This window comes from Octodon degus, unplaced genomic scaffold, assembly GCF_000260255.1.
Source record: "Octodon degus isolate 3935 unplaced genomic scaffold, OctDeg1.0 scaffold00008, whole genome shotgun sequence".
Classification (NCBI taxonomy): domain Eukaryota; kingdom Metazoa; phylum Chordata; class Mammalia; order Rodentia; family Octodontidae; genus Octodon; species Octodon degus.
In genome coordinates, this window is record NW_004524584.1 from 15,128,746 (window position 1) to 15,143,266 (window position 14,521).

Consider the following 14,521-nt stretch of genomic DNA (forward strand, 5'->3'; position numbering starts at 1 on the left):
CGCGACGGGCAGTGACCTTCTGGTTGTAGGGCGCCACCCACCCTGCTTGTGCACCCTAATCTGCACACTCCTCTTGGGAGAAAGGGAAGCGGGTAGCGGTGCTTCGCCGTGCTCCCACTAGAGGGCGGTGCAGCCTAGTTTGGAACAGATGTGGAGCGAGAGGGCGCCTGCTGGGACTTCACCGAGGCCGGACCCTAACGCCTCGACATCCCCCAGAGTGTCAGAGGGGCCGAACTCCAGTCCTATCATTGCCGGGGACTGTTGAGACCAGTCTCAAGAACAGGTCAGTCCTCGAGTGAACCACAGTTTCACCGGATCCGGCGATCTTTGTCTTTCTGCCTACACGTGGGCGCAGCACGGAGTCCCCGTGGGAGAGATCGCTAGTTCACTGTGGGACAAATGGGAAGGCTGAGGCCACCGCGAAAAAGCGAACGTCCCTTGTGCCGCACCAGGGAGCTAAACCTCCCCACCGGATGTAGGGGGTCCTGGGCTGAACCTCAGCCGGCTTCCATCTACCGCCCCGCCCTCCACGCCGAACCGTTGCAGATGGTTGGGAAGCCGAGGTCGCCCATCCGAAGGAGTTCGAGGGGCGGTGCTGCACGGGGCGGTGTCGAAGCAGATCTGCCCCGCCTCCATTGGCTGCGGCGCAGGGGGCGGGGCGGGGCTGCCAGATGTTGGGGCGGCGGCGGCTGGAGCTTCTAGGAGTCCGGGCGGAGAGCGAGGGCGCCAGGCCGGCAAGGCCGCTAGGCAGTGTTCGAGGTGCTTCTCCGGCTCGCGGAGGCGCTGGCAGGCCTGGCGGGCGCTCCGGCACCGACATGCACAGCGCGCGGCTGGACGGCTTCCTGAGCCAGCTCCGCTGGGAAATGGTGAGGCTTGGGAGTGGGTGTGGCACCGAGGACGCGTGTGGGGTGCCCGGTGCCGCCCAGCCTGGGTGCCCACCCGAGACGGGAGGGGGCGGGGCGGCCAGGTTGCCCGAGTCGAGTTTTAGAGGGTTGAGAGCTCCCCTGGGCATCAGGTAACAGCAGCCCAGCTGGCCATGTCACTGGTTATTGCGGGAGGAGAGTAGTTGGAGGACTTCTTTTGGGCCGGACCAAGGCATGCCAACGGTCTAAAGAGGCCTGGTGCTTCTGTGGACGCCCCTTACCTCAGTCTACCTCCTTCTGCTACTCCTCACCTAACAAGCACGCTAGCACTCTCTCGTTCTGAAAGACAATTTGGGCTTTGGGGATCTGCATCCCACAAGACGCACAGGCCGCCCCTCCCCAAACCCGGGCAGGACTTATTTCCCAGTGCAGGCCCTGAGGGCGGGTGCTGACTTGCCCGGCCCTGCATGCTGCAGCCTGCTGCACTGCCACCAGGTCTGCTCGACTGCCAGGGCCCCATCCCTGCCCTTTCCTCACTTTTCACCCTGCTGCCCAGACCAGCAGCCCTTTCAAATCTCTAGACCCTCTGTTCTCAGGACCGATTTGGCCAGGCACACATGGGTCACAGGCCATACTCCTTCGACTTCTCTCTCTTCCCTTCAGTTGTGTAGCCGGAACACAGGCTCATCCCCATTGCCTGGCCCCCTGCAATCACCCCCCAAAACTGACCCAGGTGTGCAGGCAAGCCACCAGCTCGGGGCCTCAGATGCCCTGGAACAAGACTCTGTCTGCTGTGTGGAGGAAGAGGAAGAGGAAGCCTTGGCAATAGAAGACAGGGGTACAGCCTTGAGGGGTCACAGGGAACACAGTCTAGATTGGGACTCAGGCTTCTCAGAGGTGTCAGGCAGCACATGGCGAGAAGAAGAGTTGCCTATACCTCAGCATCTAGCGTACCAGGGGCGGCCCCGTCAGAGTCAGCGGCTCTCAGTCAGTGGTCTCCCACTGTCCAGCATGGCCTCTGTAAGCAGCACTCCGCCTGCACAGCGTCCACGGCCCAAGTCCACACCAGATGCCTGCTTGGAGCATTGGCAAGGACTGGAAACAGAGGACTGGACAGCAGCTCTACTAAACAGGGGTCGCAGCCGTCAGCCTCTGGTGCTAGGGGACAACTGCTTCGCTGACTTAGTTCAAAACTGGATGGAGCTGCCTGAGGCAGCAGGTGAGGGGAGCGATGGAGGTGCACCCCGTGCTCGTCCTCGGCCCCCCCAGTTCTTGCTTGGCCTCTCTGAACAGCTGCGGCGCCAGCTGGCAAGGGCTCGGCGAGCAGCTATGGCAGGAAAGCGGCTCTCATGCCCACCTCGATCAGATCCTGAACTGCCTGCAGACGTCTCACGATTTGCAGCCCTCATGAACTGCCGCAGCCGCCAACCCATCATCTGCAATGATGTCAGCTACCTCTGACCCTGCCCTCCAGCCTGGGACAATAAAAGCCTTTTTCTACACTGTTGGTTCCATAACCCTGAGGCTCCAGAAGGCAGCTCCAGCCCCACCAGGCACAGTCCAGGCAAGCAAATCTGAAGTCTTTTCTTTTCCTTCTAGGTTCTGTCTTGCCCATGTCATGCCCATGTGTTCCAGTGCCCCATGTCCTATTATCCATCTTCACTCATGGCTTCCTTCAACAAATTTTATTGAGTGACTGTGGATTCAGGGCTGCATGAAGCCGAGTATAACAGTGCCTCAGCACAGCTCATAGTGCAGAGGTGGGAAGGCAGTGTTGTCCTCCTCACCCTCACAGCTCAGCTCCAGCACCAGCACCCGCTGTCCAGATTTAGGCACCCAGTCTGTCACCTGCTGAACCAGTTCTGTCACCCTGATGGGGGGGGGGGTTAGAGATTAGGCAGGTGAACTGAGGAAAACAGAAACAACCTGACATGAACTTGGGGATGCTGGTGAGCCCTCTGGAGCTCAAACCAGGAGCAGGAGTAGCTCAAGACAGGAAACATCTGAAACTATTTTAGGAGCAGCTGGTGGGGCGGGCAGGAGGCAGGAAGCTGCGGATCCCCTGGGAGTGGGCCATGAAGGGGGGCTGGGCAGGGTGTGGGGAGCCAGTGCGAGGCCAAGCAGGCAGCCCCTAAAACAGCCCCTCCTTCAAGCCTTCAGCCCTGCCCCACCCCCAGCCCATTTGCTAGCTCCGTTTGGTCAAAGAATGTTTCAGGAAGGTGTAAGGGGCCCAAAGTGGGGTCAGAAAGAAGAAAAGCTGTATATCCCCCCCCACCACCACCTTCAACCTCTAGAGGCAGGCAGGGCCTGGCCACAGCCATGTGCAAGCTCACCTGAGGGGCAAGTACTGGGCCTGATTTTCAGGGGACTCCTGGGCTGAATAGAGCTGGGCATGGCCACATAGCAGCATCTTCACTTTCAGGCCATATTGTTCCTAGAAAAACACAGGTTAGTGGCCTACTGGGCCAGACTGGGCAGAGCTGGGACAGAGTAGGGAAAGGGCAAACCTGGAGATGGGTCAGCAGTGACTCCAGTGTCCTCTCAGGCTGCCCAGCAGGCACCTTCAAGCAATCCCATTTGGTCCACTGTAGCTGATGGAACTGGGGGTGGAAGTGGGGAGGAGAGAGAGACTGCTTATCCAAGTTGCAACCCGCATCCCAGTTCTTAGCAGCTTCTCTTAGGGGAGGAGCTGGACTAGAGGCAGGAAGCAGAGCCAGGGAGTGGGGGGTGGAAGGTAGAATCTGGGCCCAGGCTGGGGCCAGCACAGGAAATGGGGCTATGGGGCCTGCTCAGGGAAACAGATGATCCATCATGAAGGCCAGTTGCTGGGGGTGGGGGCAAAGGGGTGGTGCTTCCTGAGGAAGCCAGAGCCAGGCTGCTGTAGTCTCTGATAAAGCTGTGTGTTCCTCAAATGCAAGGTTGAGGGTTAGGGCCACATCCTACTTGCCCATCCTTACAGGACTTTAACTACTTCTGTATACACCAGGGCCAAGGGTATGGTGACCATCGACCATCAGGGCCCTCATGGCCTAGAGTAGGGACACATGCAGTCCACAGAGGCCACCTCTTCCTGTCATATTTCCTTCCCTTTTTCAAGAGTTAAAAGCTTCTGGTGTCCAGAGCTGAGGACGGAAAGGTGGCCAGCAGCTAGAGTCCAGGACAGGGAGGCCTTGCCTGTCCCTCAGACAACACACTGGATTTGAGCTGAGACTAGGCTAGACACAAGAAACCCCCTGCCCCGCCTCTGTTCCATGGACAAAGCCAGCTTGTGTGCTGCTCAGAGGTGGGGCACTATACAAAGGGGCTCTGTGTCTGTGTCCAGAGGGACCCTAGGGCTACCCAGCAAAGCCTAGGGCTGGCCAATGACCTCTGCCCTCTCTCTTGGGCATTCTCTCTGCCCCTTTTCCTGTTCCTGGAGGAAATGGCAATTACTGCAGAGCCTGTGCACACATTAAGAGGTATTCTCATTCCTGCACTCACAGGAGCACACATGCACACAAGCCCAGGAACACCCGCACGTATACCCACGTGCACATCCATGCATGCCTGCTTATGGAAGAACCCTGGACTCCCATCTGGCACACAGAGATACAAGCTTGCTACCTCCATGCCCACACACCAGAGATGCCTGGACTCTGGCAAACTTAACGTGTGTGACCCAACCACACACTCCTACTGGGCTGCAGATCCACACTCCTGGTGGCCAGCCTGGTGCCTTTTAACTGAGCCTTGAGGGGACAGGCCAGGGCCTTACAGGGAGAATATAGACTTTCTGGGGCTGCAGCCCTGGTTCCCCTTTCCTACCTCTTCTCCCTTGCTAAGTTAACCCCTCAGACACTCCTGGGAAGGAGGAGGCTGTGGGGATGTCTGGCTCCACTAATGAGTTAAAGCTGCAGCTCCCCCAGACCCTGGACTCTTTGTTTGTGGTGGGGTTGGGGGTGGGGAGGGTGTAGGGAGGTGGGGAGTGGTTGATGGCTGCTTCCTGTGTCTGACAGGTCCCAGCCTGGCTTCCTACCAGGAAAGGGGCCAGAGCTCCCTCTTGAGGACTTCTCCACCCTCAAGGTTCTAGAGAGCACCAAAAAGCTACAGTGGGCCTGGCCTTGTTTTTGGTTTTATACTGGAGATTGAAGCCAGAGCCTCTGCCTGCCCTTTTTATTTCATTTTGAGACAGGAGCTCACTGAGTTGCTCAGGCTACCCTTAAATTTCTTGCCTCAGCCTCCTGAGTAGTTGAGATGACAGGCCTGTGCCACTATATCACACTGAAGAGTGGGGCCTAATGGGGTGGGTTCAACGAAAATCCAAGACTAGTGGGAGTGGGGATAAGGTGTCAAGGGCTCACCTTCTGGATGGCTGGAGCAGAAGGTACTGAACGTTGGATGTAGTTTTTAGCCAGGTCCAGGTAGGTATGACGAAAGGCAACAGGTCGTGGCCTGCTCACCAGTTTATATAGCTCTAGGCCCAGCAGGCCGGCCACTGCTGCTGTCGTGGTGGCAATGGCTGGGATGATCTGGCTCACAGTTCTCTTGCTCTGCCAAGGACAGGAGATCTGGTCTGGCCCACTGAATGGCAGCTCTAAAGTTTGGTCCCCATTCTCATGCTTAAGCCCCAAGGGCTGGAGTTACCTGAGCATAGTCTACTGGTTCTGAGATTCCATAGTTCTGACACCTCAGGCTAGCTGCTGCTCTCACAAAGTCTATGCGGAAGTTGTCACATTCGTCCTGTAAGGCCCAAGTGACAGCAGTGTGAACACCATAGCAGTTCCCCTTACCATGACCTCCCCTGTGCCAGGGTGAGGGCTTCTAGAAGCTCTACAGGTGGGTTTTCACCAATTCCCCTTCACTGCACAATGAAGCTGAGGGGCCGGGGAGACAGCTCGGTAGAATAAGCGCTTGGTGTGGGTCCTGAGTTCAATCCCCAGTACCACAAAACAAACAAACAAAAACAGTGAAGCTGAGGCTCAAGGAGAGTGAGCTGCCTGTAGGGCCCCACTGGGAGGAGAATTTAGTCTCCTCTTCTGCTCCTCACCTTCCCCCACAATCTTCCCAGCCCAACTCCTCACCCCACAGAGATTCCTACCTTTTCAAACACCAGGGGCTTCAGGGCAGGGCCTTTGCTCCAGACTTTCAGGAATTCTTGCAGTTCTTTTAACTGTTCAGGGCCTGTTGGGGGAGTAAGTGCTAGGTGTCCTTACTCTGCTCCTATGTTCTTCCTGGAACTTGGTACCTATTCTTGGTGTTTGCCAAGACTGTCACCATTCCTGATCAAACTAAGGAGCCCACTAATTGATGATACAGTCTCTTCTCCAGCCTTCCCCATTCTGAGCATGTGCGCACACCTGTGTGGTTGTCCAGAGCTATACATCCCCCAGGGCTTTTTTTATTCTAATATTCTCCCAAAGGGACTGGAATATGTAGTAGGCAACAGAGAGAGGAGCCCCTGGTGGGGCCAGAAGATGGGGCTAGAGAGAGGCGAGGCAAGAGGGCCTGAGAGGTAGTAAGTTGGTTGTAGGGACCCAAGACCCTATATTCTTTCTGCAGCACAGGCTGAAGACAGGATCAGACCTTCAAGTGACAGGATGGGGACAGGACCAGGAGTCTCATCAGATTCAGATAGTTCCTTAATGAAGGTGGGGGCCAGATGCGGGGAGTCAGTCTGTAGCAGGATCTTCAGCAGCTCCCTGAGTGCAGTCTGATCTGATGATCCAGGCAGCTCATGCATCTGGGCATACAGGTTGGCAGCTGCCATTATGTAGAGGAGGTGCATGTCCTGCAGCCAGACCAGAGCAGAGGCAGATGCGCGGGTGGGAATGAGCACATACGAGTGGACGGGGTGGGGTCCACTGCCCATCTGTGGGTCTGTTGAGTGTTTGCTTCACATATGGACACATATATGTGCAAACATGGCTCTCTATCACCATCTGCATGTCTCTATCAAGGCTTTCCAGAGAACCCCCACTCACTTGCATGATGTCAAATTTCAGGGGCTGGGGACATCGTTTGGGACCTGACCAGAATGGAGTTCCATCCTCAAGCACCTAGGGACACAGAGGCTGCTAAGTTCAGTCTAGTCACTCCAAGTCCTCAGCCACTCAACCCTTGACCACCCACTTTATCAGGTGGGAAGAGCCTCCGCAGCTGTACGATGTCATCATAGAAGCGTAGTTTCCAGTGGCCAAGGGCCCACACAACACAATCTTGCCAGCTCTGTGGGCGCACTTGTAGGACACCCCGTACCACCTGTAGTGAGGTCAGCATCTGTGGCTCATCCACATCTGTCAGGGAAGTGGATGCCCTGCTAAGAGAGGAGAGAGTTGGAGGCTGAGCCCTGGGCTCAGAGCCTGGAAGTTCCCTTCACCTCTGTTGGGGTGCTTACTGTTGGTAGCGGTTGATGGTCTCTGCGGGTAGTTGGAAGAGTCCCTCAAATTCATTCCAAGCCCACTGTGGGGGAAGGAGGACCATGAGCTGTCAGAGGAAGAGCAGGTCTGCAGCTGCGTACTGAGCCTGGTGGGGTGGCACGCGCTTACCTGCAGACTATGTTTGTATGTGCTAGGGAAGAACCGCATGGTGCAGACGAGGGTGGGGGCATCCTCAGAATCCTCATCTGAGGCAGGGCCTTTATAAACCTCAGTCACATGTGGCACAAACACTGAAGCACTGCCCTTTGTGCCCTCTGTGCCTGCCTCTAGCATTGGCTTCAGGTAGTGGACGCAGCGAGCAGCCAGGTAGTGCCCTGGCAAGGAAGTAAACAGTCAGAGTGGGACTGGCACAGACTTGGGCAAGGTGCTAAGCTCTGAGTTAAACACTCACGAGCCTCAAAACTGTCCACGGCAGCAACCACACCATCTACACAGGAGAAGAAGTTGTCATCATAGATGTTTTCTGTGGTATGATCTAGGACTTGTGTGTGCACAGTCACCTGTATGTCTGGGTTCAGATCTTGGGTAGCTGCTGCAGCTACCTCTGCCTTGGGTTTCTGAGAAGAAGGGAGAAAGATATTGGGTACCAGGGCATTGTGGGAGGGCAATACAGAACACAGATATAGGAGGGGCTGGCACTTACGCCAATGTCTTGTTGCCTGAAGAGGAACTGACGACTGAGGTTGGAGTGCTCAATGTGGTCCATGTCTACAACAGTCACACCTCCACTAGCTCCAGCTCCCAGGCCCACTAGGGCAAAGCCTTTGAGCAGCTCACAGCCAATGGCACCAGCACCCACCTATTGTGAGGAGCAGCTTTAACTGGGGGCCTGAGCAGCTTTAACTGGGGGCCTGACCTGGCCCTCCCAAAGACATGCCCACCCTCACCCACAGCTCACCAGGAGGTAGCGCTGGCAACTCAGTGTCTCCTGAAAACCAGCCCCAAACACTGCAATTTGCCCATCATAGCGACAGTCTTTCTAGAGGACACAGAGAGGAATCTGTGCTGCCAGCTTATACTGTATCTCTTTGTTCCCTGAGTTGTTAACTCAGGACCTCAGGATCATTCCTCATGCTTCTCCTCCAACCCTGATTTTGGATAAGGTTTGCACCCCCACCCCAAGTCTCACCAAGGCACAGTCCTTAGGACTGGGAAGGAGTTCTTCATCTTCTGGAAGACAGTCAAGGGCATCAAAGTATAGCCACTGGTCCAGGGGCATGAACTTTTTGGAGATTGCCTAGGGGCCAATACTTCAGTCTGAGGGAATCTGTCAACTCCTAAGCCCCTCAGACCCAGCTGAGGACTGCGCCTAGGCTGGTGAACCCTCTAGGGCTGGTACATACTGACCCACGAGTCCCCCTCCATACCCTTCCCTGTTTGTGCCTACCTTCAAGACTTCCTGGGCAGCCACTCCTCCCAGAATGGCTGCCATGGGGCTCAGGACACCAGTACTACTCAGAGCCACTGTCCGCAGTAGTGCCTCATCCAGTGGCTCTTCTACCCCATTCAGTGGTCCCAGGTTCTGAGCAAGGGTTACCATGATCTCTGCATCAACCTGTGAGATGGGTGTCTGTGGGTACAGCATCCCCAACCTGAGTACCACCCTCCACACAAAGTCTTCAGGTAGCCAGCCAGCCATCCTGTTCCACGTAAGAGGAAGCAGAAGGCTAAGGAAGAAGGCCTGGCACAGTTACCAGCCTGGATAGCACCACCAGAGGATGCCAAGCACAAGACGGAGGCCTGGAAGACTACCAATCTGGATGCAGCTTTTAGTTTGTTTAGAAAAGAACTGACTGAGATCACGAAACTATGTTCCTGGCACTTTCATGGCCCCAGTGTCTAGTCTAAAGATAGCGGTAGGCTAGGGAGATAGCTTAGTGGCACAATGCCTGCCTGGCAAGTGCAAGGTCATGAGTTCGATTCCTGGTACAAACAAATAAAATTTTAAAAAGAGATAGTGGCTTTCAACTAATTATAGTGGCATATGTCTATAATCTCAGTTACTTGGGAGGCGGAGGCAGGAGGATTCCAAGTTTGAGGCCAGCCTGATCAACTTAGTAAGGCTCTGTCTCAAAACAAAAACAAAGACAAAAACAGAGAACTGCGTGCATGGTGGTATACACCTCTAATCCCAGCACTGAGAAGCCTGAGGCAAGTGGATGGCTGAGAGTTTGAGGCCAGCCTGGGGTAGAGTGGGAGTCTGTCTTAAAAAAAAAAAAAAAAAGAAGAAGAGGTGGGGCGCTGGGGAGATAGCTCAGTAGAATAAGCACTTGCCTGGCAAGCACAATGGCCTGAGTTCAATCACCAGTTATGCAAAAAAAAAAAAAAAAAAAAAAAAGAAAGAAAAGAAAAGGAGAGAGAGTACTTGACCAGCATGTGGCACAATACCCTAAGTACCCTGGATCATTCCCCACAACAGTACACCCCAAAAGATAATGGTTTTCATGTCCTCTTTTAGAGCAGATGCACTAGGGTGAAATAGCTCAGTGGACTAAGTGCTTAGGTAAGCGCAAGGGCCAGGGTTTGATCCCTGGCACCCCATGCCACACTGGCCCCGCCCCCGGGGAACACTGAACTGGCAATGGAGCCCAGGTGTGGTGGTGCATGCCTATAATCCCAGCACTAGTAAGGCTGAAACAGGAGGATCACTACAAGTCTGAGCTGCATAATGAGACCTGCACAAAAAAACAAAAAACAAAAAACCAAAAACAAAAACAAAAAAAAAGAGTGGATGCATTGCCTCTGGGCTATAAATGTGGACCATGAATGGTCATAGAGGTGAGGTTTGGTAGGTGAGACTCCAGGCTGGAGGTGGTGCTGTGGTTACTCACAGGATCCCAGGGCTGCAGCGGCCGACCGTAGAGGTGCTGGAACTTGTGTAGTGCACGAAAGGCTTGATGCAGACAGTGGGCACGACGGACTTCCTGGGCCCTTGGAGCCACGACACAGGGCTGGAGCAGGGCTCTGTCCAGGGGCTTCTGCAAAGGGCAGTTCAGTGTCAGGTCCAGACACTGCCTGCCACTGCCACCGCTTCGAACCACCCCTGCCTCTCACCCCCTTTCAGATGCACATGCACTCACATGTCTCACAGTCTCAGGTCTCTTGACTTCAATGACAGCCCCACCATGTAAGTAAGGGGAAAAAGTTGATGTGTCCCCGATCTCCAAGGACTGATCCTCTGGGAAAGATCCAGCCAATAGGTTAGGACCCTTGAGCCTGAGTGTTTCTCACTGCCATCCTGCCTTGCATAATATATGTCCTATACCTTGCTATACCCTGGGAAAAGGGAAGAAGAAGCCTGCTCCAAGGATTGGGTATGTGCATTCCATGGGGATGGAGGGGGGTCAGCTTACTCTGCACACGGATGGGTCGGGGAGAACATCCATTGAGCTCAACCATGCCTTTGATGCCTGAGAAAGTCACCAAGTCCCCATCACTGAAAGAGTGTTCCTTGTCCTCTCTTCTCACAGTGAGGATGCCAGGGAAGCCCTGGGTAAAAGGTGGCTTTGCTCAGGAGTGCCCATACCTGCCTTTCACAGGCCCTGGCAACCCTTTCTGGCCAGCAGTAAATGTTTATGTCCTTGCACTTACCTGGGTGATGTGCTGGATGCCAGCTGTCAGGGGTTCCACCTCTGTAGGATCATGTACTATGAATTCCTCACCAAAGTCACAGAACAACTGCCTAGTACGAAGTGACAGGGGTCACTGAGTTGGCTCATACATTGTGATTAAGGACAGGGAGTACTAGGAGAGACCCGGAGGGCTCAGAATGAAAGAGAAAGACCTGGAAGGTAGAGTTTGGGGGTGGGGGTTAGTACAGCAGATCTGTAGGCTAGGGTGAAGGAACCAGAGAGGTGGAACTGGGGGCTAGAATTGGAGGGGATAATGGGACAGACCTGAGGCTGAGTAGGAGGTCCATGGAGCAAACCCACAGCTGACGCAGCATGCAAACAAATGCTGGCTAAGATGTGCTAGGCAGCCAGCAAGTCTTACCCCACAAGGCCCCGGGTGTCAGTCACTATAAAGCAGATTCCATGTTTGTGGCAAAAGTCACCCACCATCAGCTGTTCCTCCAGTGTCGAGGCAGTCAGCACTACAACCTAGGCAAACATCGCAATCAGCAGGACCAGAGTCACTGCCCAACCCTCCTGTTGTTGAAGACTGGTGTATGTGGGGGTGCTGGCCTGGAAGCTGGGACCAGGGAAAGCACCTGGAACTTTCGCAGTAGGTCCTCAGTGATGTCACTTCTGTGGATGAAGACCTGGACAGCTTCATTGAGTTGAGCTAAGCGTTTCTGAGAGGCCTCAGCCCTGCTCTTTCCCAAATCCTTTTCTGAGAGAAAAAACTACAGAGAGACCCAGTAAGTACAGTTTGAGCAGAGACACCCCCCCCCCTGCCCCAGGTCCTGCCCTCCTCTGACCTGAGAACTGAAAGCCACCATGGGCCCTTACCTGAGCAGCCAGGTCAGACCAGCAGGTAGGATGGGGATCGTGCAAGGTAAGGCTGCCCACACCCATCAGGACCAGGTTCTTGGCCACCTCAGCCCCCAGGCCCTGCAGACCTGACAGCAGGACCTTGGCTTCTCGAATTCTCTGCATGGCAGGTAGACCCAGCACAGGGCTGTGGACAGGCAGCAGATGGGCAAGCAGTTGAGACCAGAAATCTGAAGGCCACCCACTCCCTCCCTTTCTCACCACAAGGCTCACAGCTGCCTGGAGTACAGCTCCCTGTCCAGCCACTTGGAAGAAGCGTCAGGGACAGCCATCCTCAATCCTGGGGCTTGACAGTAGCTGCGGTGCTCTCAGCTCTAGTTCTGTGAAGGGAGAGGAGCCAGCAGAGGTTGCTGCTAGGGCAACAAGAACACTGCTTGCCTTTTCCTGATTCCTGTTAGTTCAAGGGGAAACAAAAGTGAAAGCAAAACTGAACTGCGAAACTAGCCAGTCCACAGAGGTCAAGCCCTCAGCCAGCCAAAGGGGGTCTCTCCCAGGGATGAATCCCAGCCCTGTAAAGGGGTGGTCATGCTGAATTACCCCCAAGGGGGCAGCCACAGAACAGCCAAAATCACATTTGTCCTGATATGCTTTTTTTTTTATTTTTTTTCATGCCCCACCTCTCCAAACCCTCCCTGTCCTGATATTCTTTAAACTTTTGTTTTGAAATAATTGCAGACTCACAAGAAGTTGCAAAAATAGTAGAGAGGGTTCTCAACTATCCTTCCCAGGCTTGTCTTCTTACCTTCTTAAGTACTTGTGAAACCAGATTTCTGGAGGATAGATTGTAGCTCCCCACAAAACTCCTGTGAGAGATAAACCAAGAGCTGTCATGGGAGTTATTTGTTTTTGCAGGAGAACTGAACTAGGGACCTATTCACTGAGCCATACTCCCAGTTCTTCCAGTTTTTTAATTTTTTTTAATTTATTTTATTTATTTATTTATTTATTTATTTATTTATTTATTTTGTGGAACCGGGGATTGAACTCAGGTCCTTGCACTTGCCAAGGAAGCACTTATTCCACTGAGCCATCTCCCCGGCCCCAAAAATTTTTATTTTAGAACAGAATCTCACTAAGTCACTAAGCTACTCAAGCAGGGCTCTAATTTGTGATCCTCATGCCTCAGCCTTCTAGAGTTCTGGGATTACAAGCATGAGTCAACATGCCTCATCATGAATTATTTTGGTTTGTTTTTTAACTCAGGTGAAATTCCAATGACAAAATAAATCATTTTGGGGTTTGGGAATATGCTAGAGCCAGCATGTATGAGGACCTAGCTTCAATCCCTGGCAAATCATACAAAAAATTTAAAGTATACAATTTAGTGGCATTGGCCAGGCATAGTAATGCACACCTGTAACCCAGTAGTCAGGAGCCTGAGGCAGGAGGATCACTGTGAGTTCAAGGCCAGCTGGAACAGCATAATAAAACCCTGTGTCAAAAAGACAAACAAGGGCCAGTGGCAGCAGACTAAGTGTCTGCTTAAGCAAACATAGGGACCTGGGTTCCATCCCCACATCCTGGGCAGCCCCCACTCCCTGTGTGTGTGCTGAACCGGCCATGGAGTCCAGGCGAGGTGACGCAAGCCTGTAATCCCAGCACCAGGGAGGTTCAAAACAGGAGGATCACTAGGAGTCCAAGCTATGTAGTAAGACCCTGTACCAAATACACACACACACACACACACACACACACACACACACACGACAAACAAAAGACAAACAAAATGAAACAATTTGGTGTCATTTAGTACATCTACAGTGTCATCTAATCATTACCTCTCTTAGCTTGAAGAGTTCATTAGGCCAGGCACAGTGGTATAAACCTGTAATCCTAGTACTCAGGAGGTTGAGGCAATAGAATCACTGTAAATTCACAACCAACCTGGGCTACATAGTGAAGTTTTAAGGCCTGCCTGGACTACATGGTGAGACTATGTCACTAATGAAACAAAACAGGGGCCGGGGAGATGGCTCAGTACAATAAGCGCTTCCCAGGCAAGCGCAAGGGTCTGAGTTCAATCCCGGGTTCCACAAAAAAAAAAAAAAATTTCATCTCTCTAAAGATATCTACTTCGTAGATATAAGAATTAAAAATGGCAATCTAAGCACCTGCCTGGCAAGCGCAAGGATCCAGGTTTGATCCCTGTTACCACATGCTATGTGGCCCAGAATGCTAAACATGTTGTGCTGGCCTGGAAACCGAGCGAGGTGGCACACACCTGTAGCCCTGGCACTGGGGAAGCTGAGACAAGGGGATCTCTACAAGTTTGAGCTTTGCAATGAGATCCTATACCAAATAAATAAATAAATGATTTTTAAAAAAAATTTTTAAAAAAGGTATCTACTTCAAATATATGTTAAGTAATTATAGCTCATTCCCACCCCCAAGGTGGTCCTTTAACAAATACTACTGGGGCTGGGGAGATAGCTCAGTAGAATAAGCACTTGCCTGGCAAACACAAGGTCCTGAGTTCAATCCCCGGTACCGCAAAAAAAAAAAAAAACCTACTGCTATGCTTGCTGCCTGTAGAGATCTATTTGTGATGTTTCATGTAAAAGGAAGTAATGGCAAGCAGTAACACCAAAAAACACCCAGGATTTGGAGGCAGATTTATTTATGTCCACAGACACTAATTAGGATTGTTCCCAAAATATCAGACCCCAATCTCTAGTGGTCTAGGGCTTATATGGGATAGGCAAGCAGGGAATACAGAGGCAGAATGGCTTGTGAACTAGGGATTAGTTCT

At 53.0% G+C, this 14,521-nt stretch overlaps 2 protein-coding genes across 5 annotated transcripts; one reads left to right on the forward strand and one right to left on the reverse strand.

The window, feature by feature from the left end:
* Window positions 1-710: 710 nt before the first annotated feature.
* On the forward strand, window positions 711-2,365 carry Fam212a (family with sequence similarity 212 member A). Its single transcript, XM_004625109.2, has 2 exons — window positions 711-866; window positions 1,527-2,365. The coding sequence occupies exons 1-2, from the start codon at window positions 816-818 to the stop codon at window positions 2,322-2,324; spliced, it is 849 nt and encodes a 282-aa protein (XP_004625166.1). The 5' UTR covers window positions 711-815; the 3' UTR covers window positions 2,325-2,365.
* Window positions 2,366-2,517: 152 nt separating this feature from the next.
* Uba7 (ubiquitin like modifier activating enzyme 7) lies at window positions 2,518-12,150 on the reverse strand. 4 transcript variants are annotated; one of them, XM_023706033.1, is made up of 24 exons: window positions 11,986-12,150; window positions 11,731-11,899; window positions 11,490-11,624; window positions 11,273-11,379; window positions 10,871-10,961; window positions 10,633-10,768; window positions 10,360-10,457; window positions 10,111-10,257; window positions 8,667-8,834; window positions 8,409-8,516; window positions 8,178-8,258; window positions 7,923-8,078; window positions 7,671-7,836; window positions 7,388-7,593; window positions 7,237-7,301; window positions 6,972-7,158; window positions 6,824-6,898; window positions 6,426-6,630; window positions 5,941-6,023; window positions 5,487-5,582; window positions 5,204-5,392; window positions 3,371-3,463; window positions 3,197-3,291; window positions 2,518-2,733 (listed from the first exon to the last, which is right to left on the reverse strand). In XM_023706033.1, the coding sequence occupies exons 1-24, from the start codon at window positions 12,042-12,044 to the stop codon at window positions 2,601-2,603; spliced, it is 3,048 nt and encodes a 1,015-aa protein (XP_023561801.1). In that variant the 5' UTR covers window positions 12,045-12,150; the 3' UTR covers window positions 2,518-2,600. The 4 variants fall into 4 exon arrangements, with proteins under 4 accessions (XP_023561801.1, XP_023561800.1, XP_023561795.1 ...); XM_023706032.1 differs by having other exon boundaries at window positions 2,519-2,733; window positions 3,197-3,297; window positions 6,972-7,155; XM_023706027.1 differs by having other exon boundaries at window positions 2,519-2,733; window positions 3,197-3,297.
* Between the last annotated feature and the right edge of the window lie 2,371 nt (window positions 12,151-14,521).

Bases quoted from the DNA above. Each gene is read 5' to 3' on its own strand.
- Fam212a (XM_004625109.2), top strand. From the start codon at position 816: ATGCACAGCGCGCGGCTGGACGGCTTCCTGAGCCAGCTCCGCTGGGAA. The intron at 867-1,526 runs GTGAGGCTTGGG...TCTTCCCTTCAG, and splicing joins GCCAGCTCCGCTGGGAAATG to TTGTGTAGCCGGAACACAGG.
- Uba7 (XM_023706027.1), bottom strand. From the start codon at position 12,044: ATGGCTGTCCCTGACGCTTCTTCCAAGTGGCTGGACAGGGAGCTGTAC. The intron at 11,380-11,489 runs GTGCTTTCCCTG...ATGTTTGCCTAG, and splicing joins ACCTACTGCGAAAGTTCCAG to GTTGTAGTGCTGACTGCCTC. The intron at 6,024-6,425 runs GTCTGATCCTGT...CTCCCCCAACAG, and splicing joins CCCCATCCTGTCACTTGAAG to GCCCTGAACAGTTAAAAGAA.